Genomic DNA, 25,288 nt, shown 5'->3' with positions numbered 1-25,288 from the left:
AAGCATGACAATCATCCAGGTACTTGGATGCTAGGTTCTGTACTGAGTATTAGGTCCCTGTCCTCAAGGAGCTTGCAGTCTCCAGTAGGGAGATCAACATTAATCAACTAGCTAAGATTATGTAAAATAGTGCCCAGGAGAAGAGCACTTGTACTTGAGGTCTCCTTGAGCTAACCAAGAGGAGAATGCAATGGGGTTTCTCTGGACCTGAGGCACAGAGATGGGTCCAGGCTGGAGAGACACACTTGGGAAGTTGGCAGCTCATACACTGGAGCAGGGCAGGGGTCAGCCACCTGGGGACAGCAGAGAAGGCCTGAGCCAGGCCCTCGAGGAATGTTTGCCTCCATGCCCAGTCACTTGCCTCATGGAGAGATGAGTCTGCAAAAGACACAGAAAATGGGCAGCCGGAGGGAGGGACCAGTACCTCGTATCTCCCCTGCCCTGTGTTGTTCCCTTGCCAGGGACCTTACCCCTGGTATTTTATTTAATCCTTATATTATAGCTGATGAAACTGAGTCTTGGAGACCTCCAAGCACTAGGTTTAAGGGCACCTAGCAAATAGCAGAGCCGTTGCACCAGAAATGAAGCAAGGGATGCTCCTGGGCGCATGCTACATGCCTGGTGCCAGGACAGAAGAGTAATGAGAATAGCCTCTGTGTCATCCCCTTGGAGATGTTAGAGCCATCATGGAGGGGGATGATTATAGCAGGGTACTGCTGTGGGGGCTTAGGGGAAGGAACCTCACACCAGATAAAGGGATCAGGAAAGTCTTCAGGGAGGAGGCGGGACTCAGGGCCCAGAGCACAAGGAGGTTTAGAAACTGATAGGTGGGACAATGGCTTCTGGGTGGAGGGAAATGCATAAACAAGGGCATGGATTTGGGCGCTCACAGGGGTCTAAGGAGGAACAAATGTACTGCTTTGCCAGGAACATAGTGTTAAGAGGAGACAAGTAATATGGGATCAGGCATAAGTGAATAGGTGGGTGACCATCAGGGAGGCTGAATTTGACATGAAGGAGTTGGGCTTCAGCCAAAGCTATTGGCAATCCTGAAGCAAGGAAGCATGGGTCAGATGGGGACCCCAGAAAGACAAATTGACAAACCTGAGGATTCAAATTTCACCTCTTGAATAGTCACTGGGATCTGGGGAGATCACAGTCCTTAGTTTGAAACTCTGTGCTAGATTTTGCACTGTGAATGTTCCTGAGTTCCGGGTGATCCTAGTACAAAGCTCTTCTCCCTGTTCGTGTAACCACACTAGCAATCACACTGCTGGGCCCAGGACACGATGTGTTTCCTTCCATGGGTGCCATTCTGGAGACAGTGAGGGACCCAGGATCAAGACCAGGAGCTGGAGTGGATGAATGAAAAAAGAAGTGCTATAAGCTCATGAGGAATCAGTGTACTAATCCACATAAACTGCTTAGCGCAGTGCCTGATTCAGTGACAGTTTGTTATAAGTGTCGGGAGCCTCTAAATCCTATCTCCTTAAGCCTGGTTGGCAGTGGGGACTCCGTCTCCTGCACCCAGCTCCTTCCACTGCCTCCCCAGATTCCCTGCTAACCTTCAGCTGGCTCCTCAGCAGCTGGAGCCCTCCCAGGAAAAGGGACCCCATAAAACCTCTTCTGAGTTTCTCCTGCACTGTTACCCCCTGAGACCCATTGGGAGGCCTCTCTGTGTGTCCGCAATGTTCTGTTTGCCTCTTAGCTCAGATGCTTTCCCAGCGGGAATGCCGACTCTGTAGGAGGAGAGCATGATGTGGATCCATCATTGCTGCTCGAAGCTTGGGGAAGGAACGTCAGAGGGTGGGAGCCGGTGTGTGCGGAACCTTTGCTCCGGTTGATGCCAGGGATGGCACCCTCTGAATAAGAGCAAGCGGGCTCTCGGGTGCCCTGATGGGACCTTGGCACCTGGATCTGACTAGGAGGCTGCAGGAGGACACAGTTAACAACCTACGTTCTGGAGCCAGACGGCTAGGGTTCAAATCCTAACTGCACCACCAGCTTGCTGTGTGACCTTGAGATTCCTTTAACCTCTCTGGGCCTTGGTTTCCTCTGCTATAAAGTGAAGATGATCTGCTTCATAAGGTCTTCATGGGGCTTAAATGAGATAATCCCCTGGGGAACCCCAGAAACAGTGACGCCTCTGAAAGTAGCCTAAAAGTCAGACATGTGGCCCCCTTAAAATGGGAACCTTAAGATGAGGAACGCATACAGGGCAGCTGGGTGGCTCAGTCAGTTAAGCATCCTACTCTTGATTTTGGCTCAGGTCATGATCTCAGGGTTGTGAGATCAAGCCCCAGATTGGGCTCTGCGTTCAGCGGGGAGTCTGCTGGAGGTTCTTTCTCTCCCTCTGCCCAGCCCCCTGCTCATGCTCTCTCTCTCACTCTCTCTCAAATAAATAAATAAATCTTAAAAAAAAAAAAAAAGATGGGGAATCCATGCACATCTGTTCCTTTAGAGCAGCTGGGAGCACTCAATTTCTTCTGGGTGGACCCTGGGCTTTCAACTTGGGAGAGAGGAGAGAGGATTAATTCTCCAGGCCTATCTCTTCAAGTTGTTAGATAAAGATGCCAAGACTGGGTCAGAGTTGGGAGGTAACCCTCACCAGGTCACTGCAGTAAGTATGGAGGGGCCTTGTGGTTAACAGCTCAATCTCTGAAGCCAGAGTCCAAATCCCGACTCCATCACTTATGAGTGTATCACCTGAGCAAGAGATGCAAACTCCCTTGGCCTCAGTTTCTTCATCTGGAAAATGGGGATAATAGACCTGCCTCCTTCATAGGGTTGTCCTGAGGTTTCCTGGGGCTGATGCATGAAAGTCACTTAGAATAATGCCCAGCAGATATTAATTGCTCAACGTATCTTAGCTGTTACTACTTTCTTTTTTTTTAACATTTCATTTATTTATTTATTTTTAGAAAGAGAGAGTGGGGAGAGGGGCAGAGGGAGAAAATCTCAAGCAGACTCCATGTTGAGCCTGGAGCCCCATGCAGGGCTCGGTCTCACCACCCTGAAATCATGATCTGATCCAAAATCAAGAGTCGGACGCTTAACCGACAGAGCCACCCGGGTGCCCCGAGCTGTTATTACTTTTAAAGAGCTCTTTCAGCCACTCTTCTATGTGCTAACAAGGAATGAGACAGCTTCGGTCCCTACCCCCCGGGGAAAGGTGGACAAAGACAGATACTAAGCCAGCAACCCACCCGTCTTTGCGTCCCACCAGGCGCACTGAGAACGGGATCCAAGCGGTGGGCACTGGCAGAGTGCGACAGCAGGGTCCCAGGCCGGGGCCCATACAGAGTGGTCGGCAGAGCTGGCACTCGGGCCTGGGGACCTTGTCCCGTGCCCTCGGCTCACGCAGCCTGTCTGTGCCATCCGAGGGGACAACCTGTGTGGGGAGCAACCTCGCAGCAGGGCACAAACCGACCTGGGACCTCAGAGGAAGTTAAGGCAATGAATCTATGCTTCACCCACCACCCAGGCTGGGTGCTGTGGGAAAGGGGGTCCCGGGGTGGCTGGACAGCAGGTCTGGGGGCAATGGGTGGCCAGGACTACCGTGGGGAAAAGCCAAAAACACGGGTGCCCAGATGCGGCCTGAGTTGGTGGGAGAGCAAGACCAGGAAGAAATCCCAGAGAGGAAAGGAAGCGAAAGCCTCGCCAACATGAATCGGGGTAAGCAAGCCCTCTAGACTCAGTGTCTCGCTTGCAATCCTTGCAAGAGCCCAGGGCGGATAAACTGCCAGTTTACATGCCCATTATACAGAGGGCAAAACTGAGTTTCAAAGAAGTTGCTGTGAGAAAGAATTGACAAGAAAGAGGAAAGGCCGTTTCCCGAAGCAGCAAGTAGCTTCCTAGCCTGTCATTCCATCACTTCCAAGTGTTTGGGGAAAGCACAGGGCAAGGGTATCTCTTCAATTTCCTAGAAGCCCCCCTGTACAAGAGAGCAGTTCTAGAAGGCAAAGCACTGCGGGGGGGATTCTAAAACAGCCCTTCCCCAGCGCCATCCTCCCGTGAGCTCCTCAGCGCCCAGGGAGGCATGGACAAGGCTGAAGCCACAGGTGACCACTTAGTGCCTTTCCTGGGGCCACACGGATGCTGCTGGCTCAGCGCAGGGGGCTCACCTTGCGCGTGCGGTCCTGGAAAGATGGGTGCAAACTGCATTCGTGTCAATGGAGTCCAATTTTCCCAGTGATGGGGTGGCTCATTTCTGAATGACCCTTGGTGGGCAGAGACCAACATCCCCAGAGACCTGCCGGGGCCCCCCGGAAACAGGCATCTGTGCACCTGCCAACCAGCACCACCTACGAGGACTCACGACACCTTGTCAATGGTGGACAACAGAGTCTTCAGAAACCCGGCAGCCCTCATGCAGGGCTTGGAGGATGCGCAGTTTTCGTTGTGATTGTGCTTCTCCCTCCCTCCTGTAGCAGGCCCAGACGCAGCTTCTTAGCTGGACGCTTCTGCCGCCGTGGGCGGCTTGGGCCTCAGCCACCTGCAGGGCTGGCGGACCTGGACATCCGGACTGGCCGGACTCCAGGTCTCTCTCGGCAATGCAGGCACGCCAAGCACTGAGTGGCCTGGGCATCTTCTGGCCTGATTATCCCCCAGTTCCCCACTCCAGAAGACTACATCTGTCCCTGGGATGGGATCCTACAGGCTTTGGGCTGAAATCGAGAGATTTCTCACACCATTAGCTGCTTTAAAGGAACCCATAGCCAAGGCCTATTCCCACCCCTGATACATTCCACCCTGTTCATTTATTCATTCATTCCCTCACTCATTCAATCACTGGACAAATGGAGCACCTGCCAGCATCCATTCAGGCCAGTGGTGAACACCGACTATGGGCCAGACAGTGCGGGGGCGGGGGGAGGCAGTCCTGGCCTCAAGTGCCGGGAGCTGACGGGCCACAAGGGGACAGGACACAAGGCCTCAGGACAGAGTTCCTGTCCGTCGTGCTCGCCTCTGGGGCCCAGGCCCAGCACAGTCCCAGTACATGGGAGGCGCTCCTTCTACATCCGTTGAGTGGCCGATGAGAGAGTGGGTGAGGACTTCATGGAGGTGGTGGCATTTGAGCTGGGCCTTAGAGGATAGGTGAGCACTCCTCTGGGGGGCAGGGTTGGGGTGGGGACTGCTCAGAAGTAGCCTCAGAAGAGACGTGGAAGCAGGAAAATCAGGCTTATTTAGAGGAAGAGCAAGTGGTCTTGACTGGTTGGAGCATGGGGTAGATGGGGCAGGGGTGGGGTGTTCAGAAGCATGGATGTGGTCCCAATGGGGGAGGTGGAGAGAAGGAGACCAGAATGTGAGAACCCCAGAATTCTAGAAGCTTAGGATAATCAACCAGGCCTGAGAACCTGCCCCAACTTTGAAGGGACTGTTGGTGTTGCTCCGTGTGGGGGTGGTCCTTGAAACATAGGCTCCCAGTGGGGGCATGAGAGCATGGACTTTCTAAACAGCTCGGTGACAAGGAAAAAGATGAGGACCCCCAGCCCAAGGTGAGTAGGCAGGGGGCAAGGTCTGAATTGCTTGGTGGGTTCATAGTCTGGCCCAGGCCTGGCTGAGACCACTGAGCTGGGGAGACCTGGCCCTGTGGACACAGTCTGGGGCCATCTGGCCAGGGGGAAGGGGAGAGGTCGAGAGGTCTCCAGAATAGCTTTCCAGATGGGGAAAGGAGGGCTGCCGGGCTGTCTCTGGGACCAAAAGTGAACTGGGGAGGAGAGGGGACAGGGCCCATTTCAGCAGCAAGGCCCGAATCAGAGGGCTTACTGAGGTGGGCTCTTGGGCAGGCACCTGCCCAGCTTCCCAAGGATCTTCCCAGCTGTGTTGACTTGGCATCTGTGCAAGCTTACCCAGCCCGGGAAGGAGCCCTTGGAAGAGAAGCCTTCAGCCCCATCCAGGACCCACTAGCTTCCTGCCCACTCACTTGCAGGCATTCTGTCCTTTATCCATCCAGTTTCTGAGGAGGTGGGCACTGTCGTGGTCCCATTTTACAGATTCGAAAGCTAAGGCACAAAGAGGTTAAATAACTTGCTCAAGGTCACACAGTATGGAAGGGGCAGAGCCCAGCTGAGTAGTTGGCCCAAGGCCACCAGGAAGTGGCCGTCTAGGACTCTCACCCAGGTAGTGCTCCAGATCCTGGGACCTGGCTGATAGCCACAAGCAAGTTTCCCCCTTCTCCTATCCCTTTCTGGCAAGCAAGCAGAAGGCTGCTCTCCTTGACCCCAGGACCCTGAAGCAGGCATTCCCCAGCCTATCATGATGATGGAAGACAAGCAGGGTCCCCACTCTCTCTTCTCCTGGCTCCTTTCCCTGGACGTGGCCCCACATGGCATCTAAACCAAGTCACACTGCCTGCTGCGGGTCCCCGTTGGCCCAGTCTGTTCTCAGCCTAGAACCCTGAACCCCAGGCTGTTCCAAGACAACGGGGGAGCAGACCACAGCCTGCCCAGAGGCATCTTCTGGGGCCAGCGGCTGGGGGGAGGGGGTGGTGGTGTGCAGGGCTGGCTGAGCTCATGTACTCAGAATCACAGTGGCAGCTCGAGGGGCATCGCAGCTAGGGGAAGCCCCATGTCCTGAAGCCCACGCTCCCCAGGCTCCCGGGGCTCCCTCCTCCATCAGCCTCTCCTGGGCTCAGCATGGACTGGGAAGCAGCTGGAAAAGGGGAAGAGTAGGCATTAGCTGGTGGCAGGCTGCTTCCTATCCCACCCAGCCTGACCACTCACCAACACACTTCCAGACGTCCCCCGGCACCTCATTTCCCTCACCCTATAGGGAGGGTGAGTGTGAGCATTAGCAATGCCTCTTAAAGCATTACAACCTGGTAGGCGCCCCATTTAGAGTTCCTCCTCTGAACGGAGCCCCGCGCAGGGAGCTGGGACCCAGGCACAGAAGGAGGGGCACCCACGTTCTTGCAGCGCCCGGGGTTGCCAAGCATCTCCAAGGAGCAGTTACAGTGCTTCGGATGACAGTTGTGACAGACAGGTGCTCAGAGGCTGTGGAAGCCCCGGGGGAGGGCGTGTCTGACAGACTGGGGTGTCGGGGATGGGGGGTTTCAGAGAGGAGGGGACAGTGAAGCTGGACCTTGAAGGTTGAGCTGGACTTTGAAAAGCAGAGAAGGAGGCGACCATCCTCCCAGGAAAAGGCCCAAGGGTGAGAAAGAAGCTGGTCTGTTCAGGGCACAGTGAGAAGGTCAGGGTGTCTGGAACAAAGTGACCATGCAGAACGTGGTAGGAGGTGACAAGTGGACAGAGATGGAGACCCAATGGGGACGAGCCCTGAATGCCATACTGAGGGTTTAACCCGTCCCAACAGACAAGAGCAATGGGGAGCCATAATGCTCAGGGTAAAGATGGAGTGTGTGCGTGTGTGTGCGCGCGCGCGCGTGTGTGTGTGTGTGTTTACGTGGGCGTGGGCACGTGCCTGAGGTGACAGAGTGAACTGGAAGGGACGCAGCCTGGAAGTTGAAGGACCAAGTCAGAGATGGTGGAGATGGTCCAGGGGAGGGTAAGGAAGAAGCAGTGGTGGAAATGGAGAGACGAGGAGGACGTCAAGACAGCGCCCGGAGACAAATGTCACAGCTCGGGGGGCAGGTTCAGCAGGAGGCAGCACAGCCCCACAGTGAAGCAAGCCCATGGACTCTGTGGTCCTTCTGCCTGGGTCCAGCTCCCAGCCCCGTGAGCTACCGGCTGTGTGACCCTGGACAGCCTACCTCACCTCCCTGAGCTTGGTGCTTTCATCTATAGAACAGGGATGCTAGGAGTACCTACCCCAGAGGGCTGTTGCCAAGCTTTATAGATAAAGCCCGTGGAATGATGTTTCATTCATTTCAAAAAGAAATATTTATGGAGCATCTACTAGAACAGGCATTATTCTCTCGGTAGTGGGTATCCAGCGGAGGAACTGAAACCACCCCCATGCCCTCATTGGGGATGACATTCTGGAGAGTTGGGGAGACACGTCAAACCAGAATATGCAGCATGCCAGATGATGACAAGTGCTTGGGAGAAATCAAGGGAAGAGGGCTCGGGGGTGCTGAGAGTTGGTGATTTTTAGAGCGACCTACGTGACCGAGTGAGCGGTTTTGGAGATGGAGCACTGGGGGGTGGCGTCCTAAGCTCACGGCGTGGGAGTGCAAGTGGCAAGTGAGCTGGAGTGGGAGCAAAGGTTTCGGAGGGCCAGGGGGCAGGGGATAATAGTGCAGGGAGTTGGACGCACCGTCGCTATGGATGCTAAAGTCACCGGGCTGATGGCAGGGCTTGGGGAGCAGAGGAAGACGGGAGCCAGGTGCCAAGTGTTTGCTACAAGAAGGGTGTAACCGGGACCTTGGGAATGGCAAGCACCACAGAGAAGGGGTTTTATAGGCAGATAAAAAAAAATGGTGGTCTTAGAGCAGCAGCTGAGACCAAGGAAGACACCTGTCCCACCTCCCGACTCTGAGCGGTGACAAGGAGTCAGTCTTGGACAGGGACTCCGAGAGAACCCCAGCAGAGGCCCAGAATACAGGACGCTCACTGACTCCAGAGTGGTGGCCGCAGAAGGCACAGCAGGAGGCTCGGGGGGTGGGGGGTGGCCAGAAGCTGGCTCAGGGACACAGAATCAAGGCATCCCCTGTGAACGGACTGTCTGTTAGAAGATGGTGGGACCCTGGTGCTGCCAGAGATGGTGTATTTGGACCCTTGACATAAACACTGATATGACAGCCTGATGGATTTAGCATCAGTATTTTCTCTGAGAAGCTGCCCTGGGCCTGGTGGTCAGAGAACATCTCTCCCTCAGCCAGGCGAATGAGGAACCCAGAAACTACCAGCCTGGTGTTATGATTCATTCATTCATTCATTTCACTGTATATTTACTGAGCACCTAGTATGTGCCAGGCAAGTACTGGGTACTTTCTATACATTATTTGATGTGATCTTCATGGTGCTGGTGAGGTGGGAGCCAGTGGCCCCTCCACTCGCCCTGTTTTGCAGACAAGGGTGCTGGCATCCAGGGACTAAAGAGCACCCACGTCAGGGAGTGAAGCAGTCAGTTATGCACCAGGACTCATGTCTAGGCTTGTCTGGCTCCAGAGAGGGCTCCCCAAAGGACAGGGATCACTGGAGATTTACAGGCTCTAGACAATCAAGAACAGTCTTGGTTTCAACAGTCACCCCGGGAGCCTCCTATAACCTGGGTGTTTCCTAAGGCCTAGAGGCCACTCCAGCCAGGATGGTTGGAGAGAGGAGCCCAGCACCATTGGCTCTGGCTTCTACCTCTCACAGGATTGGCCCTGGGCTGCTTCAGGGGAAAGCCCTACACAAGCACCCACTTACCCCTCTGTCCTTCCACGCCACCCCCCAAACTCGTGTGCAAAGCCAAATGCATCTCTCTTTGGGCCTCAGTGCCTCCATCTACAAAACAGTAATGCGCCTTATAAGGTGGTTGTGAGGATTAAGTGAAATGATACATGCATCCAGCACATTCGATGTTCGATAGATTCCAGTTACCATTACTATTCCTCCCGCACTCCCCTTCCTCTGCTGCTAGATTGCTTGTAATCTCCTTAAGGACAGAGCTGTGTCTTATCTTCATATCCTCAGTAGTTAATTCAGGGCTTGGAATACAATAAATGCTTATCGGTGCTGGATGAATTGATGAAAAATACGCCGCACTGTTTAGGCTCCAAAGAATTTCAAGTTTACTCTTCCCAAGAAGGGAAGGTATCCCCCACTTCCTGGGCAAGGACCCCTCCCCACTTCCTGGGCAAGGTGCCCAAGGGGTGGGCCCCAGGGACAGTGTGGGAAGATACCCCTTGGCCAAACTCCATCCCAGGATGGACTGAAACTAAAGGCCAAGTTTGCCAACCATCTGGGCGCTGGGTCCCTGAAGCTGCATTCCTCAGTCAGCCTTGCGGCCAGGAGAGACCCAGGCTGAGGAGGAGGGAGGGAGGGAGTGTGCATGGCAGCCAAGGTGGCTCAGGAAATGAACTCCGCCATCTTGTTCTGCCCCCTGGGAGCAGTTAGGCTTTGCTCAGCCACCAGGACAGAGAACACGCCTGAGAGAAGGCAGCTGGGGATACAGCAGCCCCTTCCTGGCTCCTTATCTGCTTCCTGTTGTCAGTCAGCCTGCCCAGATAAGGCAGGGCTGGGAGCTGTCTGGGCCGGAGCCCCAAGGGAGAACATAATTAAAAAGACACTGCCAGGCACAGAGCGTGGGAGCACCAGAGGATCCTAGCAGGGCACAAGGAGGACCTGGAGGGGAAGACTTCCCTTCTTTGAGAAAAGGCAGAGTAAAAAGCACACATTGAACAACCTTGCAAATAACAGCAACAGGCTACCAGCCCACAGAAGCTTTGCCCGGCTCACGCTCCACAGGGAGGAAAATCTGGAGCGAACCCAACCTCAAATTTGTATTCCCCACCCTTTGACTTCGCTTCCCCTTCCCACCACACCCTTCAAGCACAGCGATGACCTGGGAGGGTCTCGGGAGCCCAAGAGACAATGGACACATCACTGCCCTGAGAACTGCTCGGTCCATCCCTCGGGATCAACGACAGTCATCCATTCCCATATTCATTTCATCAGCACTGAGGATACAACCGGGAGCGCACACTGTAAATGGGATGACAGACAGCCACAAACTAATCTCACACAACAAACTGCATCCCTACAAATGGATAGAGGTGCTCTGAGGGAGAGACTTGGCTCTGCGGGAGGCAGATGAACGGAGAATGGGAGGATGCTGGGCCCGGGGAGCATGGCTTCCCCACGGGGTGACCCTCGGTTGACACTGAAGGACAAGGAGGAGGTTACTAGCTACTAGTTTAAAAGTGGGTGGTGGGGTGAATGGCACGACAAAGGTGGGAGATCACAAGACACGTTTGAGGAATGGACTGGAAGCTGGGAGAGCCAACAAGGGCTGTGTGATGATGCAGGACTAACCCACTGGAGAGGCCAGCTGGGCCAGACCACACAGGCACTTAAAGGTTTCGGCCTCTACCCCAGGAACAGGTGGCGGGGGATGGAGACCTCTCTGCTTGGTGCGTTGCTATGGGGGCCTGGCCACTGAGGAGAGAATGGATGGGAGTGGGGGGGATGGCAGATTTAAGAGGCCAATTGGGAACCACAGTCCAGATAGACACGGTGGTGCCTGGGATGAGGATGCCCATGGCGGAGAATGGATAGGCGCCAGGGCATTTGCAGAGATAAATCACAAGCCTTGGCCATGGACTGGGTATGGGCGGGAGGAGTGAAAAAGAAGTGCTGCCAGGAATGACTCCCAGCTTTTTGACCTGCACACCTGGAGGAATCAGGTGGCTCCTTTCACCTGAGTATCTTTTGGGGGTACTCCTCACTCCCCTCACAACCTGGCAGTGATGGGTAGATTCATTCTAGATGTGCTCAGAGAAGGAGGGATGTGGTGAGCCATCCCCGTTCCCTCATTCTGCTGAGGAAGCAGCCACAGCTCAGAGATTAAAGGGCTGACAAAGGGATGGGGTCAGACCCCGAGTCCCTGGACTCCCATCCAGAGTTCGGGGAGCACTGCCCATTGGGGAGAATTCCAGGTTGGCCGTGAACCTGCTCGGGCTCTCGTCCTGACTCTGCTCCCTCCCACTGAGTGAACCCAGGCAGGTCACACGTCTTCAGGCCTCGGTTTCTCTGCTGTGAAATGGGCAGAAATGGAATTCCCATTTCTCTCACAGATGGTTGAGAGTGAGCAGGAGTCACTCCCCGGGAAGGGCGTGAATGCTGGCTGCCTGTGTGGGCGGAAGTGGTGGCCTGGGCTGGGAAGGGATGGGGGGCCCATCTCCCCACTTCCACCCTTCCTGTCTCTTGCAGGCCCTGAAGCCTGAGTAGCCAGAGGGATGCCTGGTCTGCTGAACCAGATCACAGGGGCAGCCCTGCCCCTCACCGCCTCTGACGTCACGTCCTTCGTCAGTGGTTACGCCCTGGGGCTGACTGCCTCCCTCACCTATGGCAACCTGGAAGCCCAGCCCTTCCAAGGTGAGGACCCCTGTTGCAGCTTCCCCAGGGTCCCTTCCCCCTTGGGTAATCCTCACCTTGACAGGATCCACACAGGGCAAGTTATATACATTTTCGGAGTCTCAGTTTGCTCATCTGTGAAATGGGCATGACGGTTCTGCCCCTCAGGCCTCAAGGCCAGTAGCATATCAGGTCAGGATTTGGGCTCAGCCCACAAGGCAGGCCCACCTGCCTCAAATGGCCAGTCCCCCCACTTTCTCAGGGAACCTCCCAGTAGGAGAGGCATCAAGACTCTACGGAGAACCAGGAGCTCCCACTCTTGCCTCTGTGACATCTCCAGGTCGAGATGCTCTTCTGCCTGTCTGGACACTAGGGTTTGCAGGAGGAGCCGATGAGGTAATGCATGAGGAAGGACCATGCGGAATGAAAAGCAGTGTGAGACTATGAATCATCCATGTGGGGCAGTCGAGAGAGTGCGGGACTCTGGCCAGCAGAAGTCTGTCAATCCATCGCCTCCCTTCCCACTTCAGGAAGGGGGTCACGGGAAGGCTGGCCAAGAGGGGCTGTGTAAAAGCTTGTTACGGCTAACATTCCTCCTCGTCCCCAGCGATGGGGGCCTCCTAATCCCCAGGCTTCATGTCTTGGGGTACCACCCTCTGTCCCAACCTTCTCGGTCCCCAGAGGAACCTGCAGGGAAACTGACTTTTCCTCAGAAACCTCCTGGGCAGAGCAGATCACCCTGGTCCTCTGTTTAGGAAAATCTCCAGGGGGCGACTTAAAATGGAACTTGCTAGGGGCCCAGGAGATAAAGGACTGGCCAATGTGGGAGGGTCTTTGGGCTTTCCTCGTGCAGGGAGAACCAGTCTCCCCATTTTGGAGATGAGGAGGCTGAGGCTCAGAGGGATGGGAGCCGGGGTCTATGGGGGGCTCACCATGGGCCAGGCATTGTGCTGCCCCAGGGTTCGTGGGCCCCCCACCCAGGTGACTCATGTGCTCTTAGAGTCTGAGAAGCACTAAGGTATAAAACCATGAGGCTCACAGCTAAATCACGGTGGCTACTTTTTCCAGTTTCGCGACAACCTCATGAGTTTGGCTCTCTTGGCCCCATTTTATAGATGGGGCTGTGAGGTTTCAAGAAGCCAAGTGTCTTGTCGAAGGTCACCAGGCCTGGAGGGGTGGCCTGGACTGGATTAGAGCCTTAGTCTGTTTCCTCCCATGCCCCAGCTCCTTGGCACACACAACAATTTTCCACCGGATTTCCACTGCCTCTTGAAAACTCAGACGGCTTGGCCGCATGGGTCTCACATGCCTGCGGAGTAAGATCTGTCCCTTTGCAAGCTGCCCCACTGCTCCCACGGTGCTTCTGGTGCACTTGCCCCCCTCTCCCCCCCGCCCCAGCTGGAGTCCCCCAGCATCTTCTAAGTGGCAGTGAGTGCCGTCCATCCATCTGGCAGGTCAAAGGCTTGGCTTCCCTCCCTCGGGCGGGGTGTGCAGGGTGCGGCGGGGGCACCCCGTGATGCTGGGCCCTTCCCCTGCAGGCCTCTTCGTGTACCCACTGGATGAATGTACCACGGTGGTCGGCTTTGAGGCGGTCATTGCTGACCGTGTCGTGACAGTGCAGATCAAGGACAAAGCCAAGATGGACAGCGCCCACTTTGAGGGCACCCGCCTCCGAGCCACAGCTCTCACAGGTGAGGAGGACAGAGGGCGGAGGCGGGGCCCGGGCCTGGCTGGGGTCTCGAGCAGACTGGAAGGACAGCAGTGGGATAGGGTAGAGAGAGCACTAAACCAGGAGTCAGGAATCCTGTGTGACCTCAGGCCTATCATTTAACCTCTCTGAACGTTGTTCCTGGTCTCACCTCTATATCTCTATAGAGAGCACATGCCTTAAGCTCAGAGGCTGTAGAATGATCATACCAGGGCTTGACTCCCCATCCTGTTGCTTGCAAATGCTATGAGCTTAAATAAAAAATTGAACTTCATCTGTAAAATGGAACTAGTAATTGTATACCCCCACAGCTCAACAGAGACATGGTTGCAGAGATGACGGTCTCTGATACAGTGTAAGGACTCAAATCATGGCTACTGGGCCTGCTATTGAGGATACTGAAGCACAGAGAGGGTGGGTGACCGGCCCAAGGTCACACAGCACGTTAGTGACCATCAGGATTTGAATTCAGACCAAGTATCATGTGACGTAAGAGAGTCTTACCGTTGGGTCTGTGATCTGATCATTAAGACATTCGAGAATCTTTTAATGAGCACCCAGCACATGTAAGATACCAAATTGCCTTCAAGTTGTTAGGGCTGCTTACAGTCTGGAAGAAGGGCTAGGACATGCTTCAGGGTAACCACAACAGGAGGTGGGAGTGGCTATGGCAGAAGAGGTCTGGATAATGTCGGAGGAGGGAGAGAGGGGCCGAGTGGGGACCAGGGAGGTCTCCATGAAGGGCTTGGTGGCTGGGTGCCGTTGGCTAAGGAGGGGTGAGGGAATGGGCCTCTCAAACAACAAGAGAGAATTGAACAAAAGCTCTTGCCCCAAAGCTGGGAGGGGGCTTACATGTGATTCTTTGAGGGGAAGCAGAGTCTGGGAACGGGGACGTGACTTCTGTCGGGGTTTTGTGGGTCCCAGCCTGCCACTCCCAGCAGAAAGTACACGGGGCCTGGCCTCAGACCCCTGTGGGTTCAGATCCGGGTTCAATGAGTAATTTATTTACTGAGTAACTTGGGCAAGTCACATCCCAACGCTAAGCCGGGGCTTTCCCATCAGCAAAAGGGGCTCGCAAACCTACCACAGTTACAGGGAACTAGAGATAATATATGCATAGCTGCTGACTCCAGGCCTGTCACTTAGGGAACACTCTGCAAGACGGGGTTTCTGTCATCCCTCCTTCCTGCACACCAGGGAAGGTGGCTTTGGATGAGGATTTGGAGCGGATCCTCTTCGTGGTCAACCTGGGGACCATTGCCCCTATGGAGAACGTCACCATCTTTGTCAGCACCTCCTCGGAGCTGCCGACTCTGCCCAGCGGGGCTGTGCGGGTCCTGCTGCCTTCTGTCTGCGCCCCGACCGTGCCTCAGTTCTGCACCGAGAGCATCGGCCCCTCCACCCAGCAGGCCCAAAGGTAAGGAGCCCCAGCCCGGACCAGGGGCAGAGCCTTGGGTGGCCACAGGGAGTCAGTTGGATGAAGGCAGGGGAGTGAGGGGTGGGAGAGAGAGAGAGAGAAGAAGGCGAGGCTGAGTGCTAAGGTGGTCACCATCTGAATAATTGTTCCCCTCCATTCACTTTTAGAACATTTAAGAATCTCCCTGAAATGCCCCCTGTCACTATAGGCCAGAAGCTCTGGTATTTGGACAGCTTGGGATGAGAATTTCCAGGCTTTATTCTATAAGCACATGAGAGGTATTTTCTGAGCACCTACTAGGTGCTAGACACTGAGCTGAGTATTAGGGATACAGAGGGCACCAAACCAGCATGTCTCCTTCCTAAGTGGAACTGGGTGGGAGAGATCATTATCCAACTAAGAACACTACTGATATGTAGGTAATTGTTTCTGTGCTTGCATGCATAATTAATGATGTGAAAAGTGCAATGAAGGAGAAGAGCATTGGGCTGACCTATAAAAGAGGGACCCACCCTGGGGGGCTAAGGGGGAGGCCAGGCTTCTCGGAGGAGTGATATTTCAGCTGGGAGCTGAGCCATGACGGAGAAGTGGGCACAGAGAGGAACATTCCTACAGGTGAAAATAGCAGGGACAAAGGCCCTGAGGTAGCAAGGACAGGACTCCAGAGGGAAACTGAAGCAGGTCGATAGGAGATGAGGCTGTAGACACACAGGATGCCCTGTGGCCCTGGTCAACTTCAGGTTCTCCCAAAGCAACAAAAAGCCATTACAAGGGGTTTCAGCAAGGTGGGCTGGGAATACTACAAGCCCAGGGCAGGACAGTTTCTCTCTGCTCCCCTGGAGGGGTGGCAGGAAGAGAAGATGGGTCACAGCCTGAAGCCCCGGCTGCTGAAATTGGGTCTCCTCCCTTTTCCCCACCTGAGGACTGAGGAGGATGAGCATTTCCCGTGCAGGGAGAGAGGAGGCCCTTCTTACCTGCTGCATTCAGATGTCTTTTGAGGTCTTGTATTTTATCATTCATGTGTGAATTTTTAAAATCTATTCCAGAGGATCTTTGTACCATTTTGACATAAAAATAACACTCATAATTAATGACCAGTTAAACTACTGAACTCCCCCCACCCCAAGTCCTGTCTCAAACCTTTGAACCAAGCTGAAATCTGGGAAGATGCACCAGGCATATCCCACAGTTTCATACACACCCTGGTAGGGTTCTGGGGACAGCTGGGGACACAGAACATGGTGTCAGCAAAGTTCTGGAGGCCACCATTAGAATGCCGGCCTCAGACCGAGCTGGGGGAGGGTTCTTGCAGCTTCCCACGTGGAGTCAGCCTGGAGGGCACTCTTCAGTTATTACCTGGGCAGTAATTAAATACCTCCTGGGTGCCAGGCAAGGTTCCAGGTGCTGGGAATACAGCAGTAAACTAGACAGACAAGGTCCCTGCCCTCATGGGGCTGGCATTCTGATGGGGGTGGGGGGACATGGGGACAGACTAAAGAAATAAGCTCATGACATGTAATATGTTAGGTGAGTTCCGTGAAGCTAAATGCTTCATAGCATAGAGGCTAGAGGAGGAGAGAGTGCGGTTGGGTGCTATTTTAGCTCAAATAGACTAGGCTTAGGCAACATTTGAAGCCTGATCTAAAGAAAGGGAGGCTGGAAATATGCTGGAGGAAGAACATTCTGGGCAGAGGGCAAAGCAAGTGGTTAGTGCAAAGGCCCTGAGGCAGCAATGGGTGTGGTGGGTTGGGGGAGCAGCAAGAAGGCTAATATGGCTATAGCAGCGTAGGAGCAGGAAAGAGAGAGGTCAGAGGGATGATAGGGAGTCCGATTATAGGATCCTGAAGCCTAGGGCAAGGACACCTTGTCGGCACAGCAGAGAAGCAGGCGGCACAAGCCAATGTCAGACCAGGAACACCAGACACATGCTGCGTATTGCCAGGTTGCTTTCTAGGCTGGTAAGTTTCCACTTCTACCAGCGGAAGGAAGAGTCTCCTTCTCTCCTCCTCCTCACTAGCACTTGGTATTACCTATGCTTCTTATTTTTTCTTGTGTCACTCTGTCTGAGTGACTTTGAGGTTCATGGGGATTTGCTACCTGCTTCTCCCGAGAGCATCTGTTTCACTCCGCCTGCCGGGAGGGGCAGGAAAAAGCTTCTCAGGGCCTCCCAGGCCTCTCGTTCCTGGACCCACCGAGGCCTTGAATGTCCCCAGCCCTGGTAGGCCCTGCCTCTCAGACACAGAAGGCTCGGTTGTGCCAATGTCAGCAGGTTAAAGACAGCACACAAGCTTTTGACCCAGGAGCCCCAGAGAAATTCTTTCCTAAGCCCAAAAAAGGGACGCAGATGAGGATCTTCATGGCGGTGTTATCTGTTGACACAGGGGGGCAGGAAGAAATAAGTCCGAGATAACAGATGCTCCTAAGTGATACCATGTCCCAGCAAAGGCTGGTTTGCAGACCGCCACATAGATGGAGCTCAGAAACACAGCAGTGAGCGGTACAAAGGAAGTGATTGAATGCCATTCAGGACAGAAGGGTGTGGCCCTGGGGGTGGGGGATGGAGCAGGGTCCGTCCGAGACAGGGTGGGGATGACCCAGAAAGAGAGCCCAGAAACCTGAGCCTTCAGCAGGGCACTCCCTCAAGGCACCTCATTATTACCTCCATTTCATGGATGGGAAACTGAGGCTTGGAGAAGTGGGTTGTGCAGGGGCTCCCAGCTCACAGAGAAGGGCAGGGAGCCAAGAAATGGGGTGATGTGGTGTTAACCTCCTCACTGTGGAGCCAGACTGACCTGGCAAGGACGCACTCTCTGCCAAGTCCTAGCTGTAGGAACTTGGGGTAGCCGCCGCATCTCGTGGAGCCTCTGTTTTCCCACGTGGGAAATGGGGAGATGGGGGCCCTGATGCCTCTTCTCAGGGCGCTGGTGAGAACGTGCGCCGCTGGTAGGGGGCACCAGGCCTACCAGGTAGCTGCGCCTTACGTCGGAGTCCGGACCCTCCCTGGAGGCATGTGGCGTGGCAGGCAGAGTAAGGGTGGGAGGTGGGAGGAAGCTCGTGAGCCCCCTTGAGAGCTGGGCTGCAGGGCTGCCAGGGCTGCCCAGGGCTCACCATCTTCTTCCGTCTTTCCGCTGGCCCCCTGCTTCCTCCTCCTCCCCTTCCTCCTCCTCTCCACCCCCTTCCCAGCAAAGACAAGCATTGCTTCGGCACCCGCGCCCTGGACCCCTGGAGCAAGCTGTGCTTGGCGACTCTCCTGGACACCAATGTGTCCAACCCCATGGAATACGAGTTCAGCTTCCAGCTGGAGATTCGTGGGCCCTGCCTGCTCGCAGGTGAGACACAGCTGCCCAGATCCCCTGGATTTGGCGAGCCTGAGGCCCCAAAGTGGAGAGGGCTTTGGGCCAAAAGCTGCCAGGGATAGAGAGGAAGGGGAGGGCAGGGAAGTGGTCCTGCCCAGATGGAAGACATCCTGAAGTTCATGCCCTCCAACATGTGGCCCAATGATGAGCCCCTCCCAAGGACAGGTTTCAAGACTATTCCCATACCCACCTCAATGGCTCCCGTGGGGCGATGTCCATGGGGGCATGGACATCCTTGGTCCTCTCCTAGAGGAAACAGGCACAGAGGTGCTTCCTGGTTCTTACCTTGCATGGTTGAATCACCTGGGGAGCTTTCAAATCCTGCCACCCAGACCCCACCCAGACTACTGATGACAGTGGTCTGGGGTATGTCCTGGGGATTGGAATATTTCAGAGCTCCCAGGTGATTCTGATGTGCAGGCAGAGTTGGGGACCATTGTTCTGATGGCTCCCGTCCCCAGCCCACTCAAGGTTTTAAAGGGATACAAGGACATGGTTTCTTGTCAATGAGTGTTCTCCCAGAGCAGCATGATGTTCCAACACAAAAGGCATTTACAGAGTGCCCAGCGATCCGAACGTTGAGCTCTTTCTTTATGTGCCCTAAGAGGAAGCAACCCTTTGACCCCAGTGGATCCTGAGGTCGGGGCAGGAAAGGCCATCGACATCATCTGTCTAAGCCCCCATTTTGCAGATGCGGGGAATGGAGGAGGCCTGTCCGTGGTTACACAGCAAGTCAGGAGCCTCTCATCTCTGACCTGGGTCTCCATGTTCCCCCCACTGAGCCCCTATTTCTCCCAAGAGTGCTGAGCCTATTCCGCCTTTCTGTTCCACACAGGGGTGGAGAGTCCCACCCACGAGATCCGTGCCGACGCCGCCCCGTCTGCGCGATCGGCCAAGAGCATCATTATCACCTTGGCCAACAGGCATACCTTCGACCGGCCCGTGGAGATCCTCATCCACCCCAGCGGTACAGTGCACCAGGCAGGGCCCCTGGGAGGCCTGTGGGAAGGAAGACATGCTGATCCCGTGGGGCACAGACACGTGGCCCCTCGTCCAGTGGCCAGGCCAGGGAGAGCACGGGGGGTTGTGGCAGAGAGAGGAGACCAACTACGTGGCTCCTGGAAACATGACTCTAGCTGGCAGAGCTGAGTGCCCGGATTCTAGCTCCAGAGACCTCAGGGTACCCATTAGGGTACTTTGCCTCCAAGGCAGCTGAACAGATGACCTTTGAAATCCTAAGCTCAGTGAGGCCCTCCCAGCTCTGAACACTCAGAGAGTAACTTTTTTGTCTCTTTAAGGATTCATAAAATGTCAGGATCTGAAAAGATCAGAACCTGGTCTCTCTCCCATTTTACAGATGGGTAAACTGAGGTCCAGAGAGGGGTAGTGAATTCTCTGAGACCATTAGGCTCTCCTGCCTGCCAGCTAAGGCCCCCCCCCCACCCCTCCAGGCAGTCAGGGATCTATCCCCCTCTTCCAGTTGGGAGTCCTCCCCACCCTGAAGATCCTGCTCCTAAACCAAGGTCCCTGGTATTGCCCTCAATTCGGACAAGTGCCAAGAGTTCATCTCATCTCTGCAGAGCCCCACATGCCACACGTCCTGATGGAGAAAGGGGACATGACCCTGGGAGAGTTTGAGCAGTACTTGAAAGGAAGAACGGAGTTCATTAAAGGGATGAAGAAGGACAGCAGGGCAGAGAGACAGGTGAGGGTGGCTGGGACCGAGTCCGTGGTGGCAGAAGTGGGGTGACACTGGGCACTTGGGCATCACTGGACCAATGAAGATACTGGGCAGGGGAAGGGGGTGGTTTGCCTGGTCACTCCCACAGCAAGCTGGTGGCAAATCCTCGTCCGTGTTTCCCTCAGTGGGCTGGGGCACCGCTGCTGGGAAGATGGATATCCAGATGCAGCAGGCACCCTGTCCTCCCGCCTCCTGCCAGGCCACCTTCTCCTGGTGTCACCAAGAGGCCTAAGCCAGGTGACATTCTAGGCCGGTGGCAGAAACAACCTTGGTCTTCTCCAGGTTACTCCACCCCAGGGGACCCCCAGGACCCTACAGGCAGGTGCCCTCCCAGCCCAATCTTTACCCCTAGGCCTCCCTTTTCCCACCTGCTGAAAGGGTGTCCTGCTCGTTCTTCCTCTGAGATCCTTGCTACTATTATGTAAAGAATAAAGGCAGAGTGGAGAAAGCCTGAAGAAGACCCTTTCTCGGCCCGCGCCCTCCCCATGGAAGTGCCAGCGTGAGGAGGCCTTAGCAGAGGGGAGGGGTGGGCTGGGGAAGGCTGGTAAGAGGCTGGGACACCGGCTGCAAGTTACACCAGCAGTCTTTCCTGCTCATGGCTCTGCACACCAAGCCAGGCCCTGAAGGCCAAGGCAGGTTTAAGAACAATGGCACACTTCTTTTTCTGGTCTCCCCGTTTTTGATGAGAACACTGAGGTTTAGCACCCCAAAAGAACTGGTGAGCTGGGAGGAGGGGAAGACCGTTCTTTTGGGAGTTGACTTTGGTGACATGAGGCTAAGCACTTAGAGTCGATCCTGGGGGGCAGCTTCACTGGATTTAAGAGCCCCTCCCTGACTGGTGGAGGACCACGGCAGAGGGGGGAGGTATGGGAATGTGTAGACTGCTTCCAGCTCACGTCATTCCCATTGCTGGACATCCCACTGGAGGGCCTGGTGGGAGGTAAGAAGGATAGCAAAGGGAAAGGGTCAGTAGCTCACGACCCATATCATCCCATGTTAGGGACCCCACTGGAAACACCTGCCTTCCCAGAGGGGCCCTCTCACCCATATGAGTCAACTGGGAGAAGAGGCTGGGGCGAGGTTCTCAGAGCGGGAGTGCCCCTGAGCTTTGAGAACTATAGCACATGGGCAGGGGTGGGGGTAGTGGGGCTCCCAGGCCTGGGGCTGTCTCCCCTGCCTGCCAAGACTTATCAATTAGATCTGGGACTGCTGAAGCAAATGAGAATTTGCCACCTTGGGTCGGTTATGCAAATACCCTGTATTCTCATGAGCTCCAGGGATGATAGGGATCACCCAAAGCTGCTAAGAAGTGATGAGTTTATTGTAATTGGGTAAGGGCAGCTGGAGGGGACACTGGAGAATCCTGAGCCAGGGCCCCCACGCCACCTCTCTGAGAGGCAAAAATCAGGTTCCCAGAAGGGCTCCTTTCATCAGCAGATGTCGCTGTTGCTACCTTGGGCTGTGTCTTCCAGTGAGCCAGGCTGGGCAGTGGCCTTGGGCAAAGGAGCTCCATGTGGGAGGGAGAGCGCGATCCCTCACCAAGGGAGGGAGGCAGGCATCCAGAGGGTGAACATCAGTCAGGAAGAGTGGGTGTGACAAGCTGTCCAAAGCTGTGATTTAGCAAAGAGGGGCAAATGACAGAGGAAGACACCATGTACAAGAGACAGAGATGCAGAGAGAAGCAGAGACAAGTAGAGACAGAGAGACTGGGGGGAAAAAAAACCCCAGAGATGCACACATAGGTCAGTGGGAGATAAAAAGACCTACACAGATTCATCCCCTCCTTTATTCATTCAACCAATACTGTGTCCCTAATAGACGTCTGCTCTGTTCAACACTAAAAATAACATGTCCTTGTTCTCGTGAAGCTTACATTATAACACAGACAAGTAAATGAATGAGCTAGATGAGTGTGGAGAGGGCTGGGGACCATGAAGGAAATAAAGCAGGATAATATGATAATAAGTGATAAGTGTGCGTGCTGGTTAGCCTGGGGTTTAGAAAAAGCCTGTCTGAGAATGAGACCTGGTGAGTGGTGAGGAATGGAAGACCGTGCCCAGAACCAGAAGCAGGACAATGGTGACATGTTCGGGAAACAGGTGGCTGGTGTTGTTGAAGTATCAGGAGCAGAGTGGGCAAAGATGGGTGGACAGGTAGGCAGGGGTCAGGCATTAGGGAGTCTCATAACCATGATGCAAAGTATGAGGGGAAGCTATTGTTTAAACAACAAGATGACAAGAATGATCACACTCCCTGCTCTATGTAGAAGGGATCCCAGGGAGGGACGCCTGGGTGGCTCAGTTGGTTAAGCGTCTGACTTCAGCTCAGGTCATGATTTTGGGGTCCTGGGATCGAGCCCCGCCTTTGGCTGCCTGCTCAGCAGAGAATCTGCTTGTCCCTCTGCCTCTGCCCCTCTCCCTGCTTGTGCACTCTCTCTCTCTCTCTCTCTCTCTCTCTCAAATAAGTGAAATAAAAAAAAAAAAGAATAGACCACAGGGAGAAAAAAGTGGCAGAAAGAGGACACTCAGGGTCTAGACAAGAGACGGTACTGTCCTGCACTGGGGTCGTGGTGGTGGAGACAGAGCAGAAGACACGTTCAGAACACATCTTAGCTGCAGAACTAATGGTCCTCTGCTGAATGGTAGATGTACGGGGTGAGGACAGAGAGGAACCAAGGACAACCCCTAGGTCTTGGGTTTGAACACCTGCATGCATGATGATGTCATCGATTGAGTTGAGGAAGGGGATCCAATAAAAACGGAGAAACATACACAGAGACACCGGTACACAGACACAGTCAGATAAAGAGACAGAGAGAGGAAGTTGGAGTGGAGGGAGAGAGAGAGGGGCAGAGTGAGGACGGAGGAAATGAGATATGGTGCAGCGCGCGTGGGTGCGTCCAGAAGCAACGTTCAGCAGCAGCTTGCCAGGGCCAGCGAAAAGAACACGCAAAAATAGATAAAGAACTATGGTCCCGTCATCCCTTTAATGTTTAGGAGCCCATCTCTGTACGGGGCTCTAAGTTAAACCCCAGAGGGTTTGGTAATGGTGGATCCTGTTCAGAAACAGCTGCTCTGTACCAGGCAGCAGGCTTCACAAGCATTGCACTGAGTCCATATAACTCGGTGAGATAGGTACTCTTGTCTTCATACCACGGAGGAGGAAGCTAGTCGGTCCACCCTAAAGATGGGGGCAGGTTTCCTAAAGAGGTAAAATCTGAAGAATGAGTAGGAAGTTAGCAGAGGGAGAGAATCAGAATCAGTAAGCCCAGGGGAGATGAGCCAGAGAGTGGCTTAGACACTGGGGGTGAAAGCCAGAGAGACGCTTTCCAGCCTGTACCTATGCGGGGACTTCCTGCTCAGGGTCATCCTCTAGTGGCCCTAGAAAGGGGACGTCATTTGCCCCATGTTATAAATGAAGAAACAGACCCAGAGGAGGGACTAGCCCAAGATCACACGGCTGGATGGTGAGAGCTGGGATTTTAAACCCCGGTCTTTCTGCCTCCAAAGTCCATGCAACTGCGAAAGTCTAACACACAGAAGAGCCAGGTGCAGTCAACCTGGGACTCTCTCGTGCAGAGTGTGAGTGGGATCTTGACAAAGCCTGGTGAGTAATGCAGGGACCAGCTTGAGCCCCCAGGAGCGGCTCTGGACCCCTGGAATGCCCAAGTGAGAGTTTTCCTTTCTCCTCCAGACAGAAATCATCCGGAAACGCCTCCACAAGGACATTCCCCACCATTCTGTCATCATGCTCAACTTCTGCCCTGACCTCCAGTCAGTCCAGCCGAACCTGAGAAAGACCCATGGCGAGTTTATCTTCCTCATTGACCGGAGTGGCAGCATGAGTGGGACCAACATCCACCGCGTCAAGGTACCTGTAAGAGGACCCCCGCCCCACCCAGGACTTAGGGTTCCAGGGTAGATCAGCTGTGCTCCCCCAAGCCAGCTTCCTCAGTACTCTTGTATTCCAAGCAGCCCTCCTTCCACACCTGAACTATTTCCCTCAGTGACTGCCCATGACTACAAGGAACAACTTAACTTTTTAAAATCAGTTTGAACAGAGACACCCAAACTCAACTTGTTCCCAAAATAAAACTTTGAAGTGGTATGAACGGAGGTAGAACTATTGTCCAAGGGATAAAATCATCTAGAGCTTTCCTTGGCACTCTGCAAACCTTTGTTGAGTTCCTGCTCTGGCTGAAACACCTCACTAGATCCTGAGTGGAGAGGGGCCCAGAAAAGAGAGGAAGGAACCAACATTTGCTGAAGCTTACTATGTATCAGATACAACCCAGCCACTTAATGCACAGCTTGATGTTTAATCCGGACAATAATCCTGTGAGGTTGGCCCTATTGTCACCATTTTCCACATGGGAAAGCCAATTGTGAAAATTTCAGTAACCTCCCCAAGGTCACACAGCTGCTGTGGTCTAAGATCAAACTCCTGTCTGTCTGTTCCTGCCACCTGACATCAGAGATTCATCGCACATGGCCTTAACGAGTGTGTATAATCCAGTAGGAAATATTCTTTTTTTTTTTCAAGTGTGTAATATGTGCAAAGTGCTGTGCTTGGCCGTCTGGAAAAACAGCAGGTTGCAAACATAGTTCCTGCCCTCCAGGAGTTCACAGTCAAGCAAGGGGGCAGCCCAGCTAACCAGCCATAGCTGGGAGTATGGCCTCATTGCAGTGGGAAGTTCTGAAGGAGTGCAGAAGAGTGATAAACATTCCTCCCTGTGTATCCAGAAGTGTTTCATCCCCCTCAGGAGATTACTCGCCTCCATTATGGCATTGTCTAGCTCTTCTTGGTATTTTTGGTTGTGTGGATGTGGTGTCTCCTCCTCTGGAGTTATGAACTCATTAAGGGAAAGGACCAGATCTTTCTCATCTATCTCTCCCCATGGAGCCCGGCTCTGTACTTATGCATAAAAAGCCCCCAGTCGCTGTTTATTGAACTGGGTAAAGGCGCATAGTTCAAGGAAATGAAGGATGCGAGAATAAGAAGTTAGAAGGCTCTGCTGTCACCTGAAATTTCATCCCTCCCCCTAGTTTGTCCCTGGAGAAAACTCTTGTTTCCAGGGCAACAGGACTGACAAGGAGGAGAGGG

General features: G+C 54.2%; 1 protein-coding gene across 1 annotated transcript in view; it reads left to right on the top strand.

The window, feature by feature from the left end:
- The window catches only part of VWA5B1 (von Willebrand factor A domain containing 5B1), a 54,610-nt gene that overhangs the window by 2,496 nt on the left and 26,826 nt on the right, over positions 1 to 25,288 (top strand). The window contains exons 2-8 of the mRNA XM_035020225.1: positions 11,820 to 11,984; positions 13,502 to 13,654; positions 14,818 to 15,088; positions 18,272 to 18,417; positions 19,280 to 19,411; positions 20,025 to 20,149; positions 23,879 to 24,055. Coding sequence (XP_034876116.1) covers positions 11,846 to 11,984; positions 13,502 to 13,654; positions 14,818 to 15,088; positions 18,272 to 18,417; positions 19,280 to 19,411; positions 20,025 to 20,149; positions 23,879 to 24,055 — 1,143 coding nt within the window. The 5' untranslated portion in view covers positions 11,820 to 11,845. The remainder of the gene's footprint in view (positions 1 to 11,819; positions 11,985 to 13,501; positions 13,655 to 14,817; positions 15,089 to 18,271; positions 18,418 to 19,279; positions 19,412 to 20,024; positions 20,150 to 23,878; positions 24,056 to 25,288) is intronic.

This window comes from Mirounga leonina, unplaced genomic scaffold, assembly GCF_011800145.1.
Source record: "Mirounga leonina isolate KUSES-001 unplaced genomic scaffold, KU_Mleo_1.0 Mir_173, whole genome shotgun sequence".
Taxonomy (NCBI): Eukaryota; Metazoa; Chordata; class Mammalia; order Carnivora; family Phocidae; genus Mirounga; species Mirounga leonina.
The sequence above is the reverse complement of the archived record's forward strand: the minus strand, read 5'-3'. Positions and strand labels throughout refer to the sequence as shown.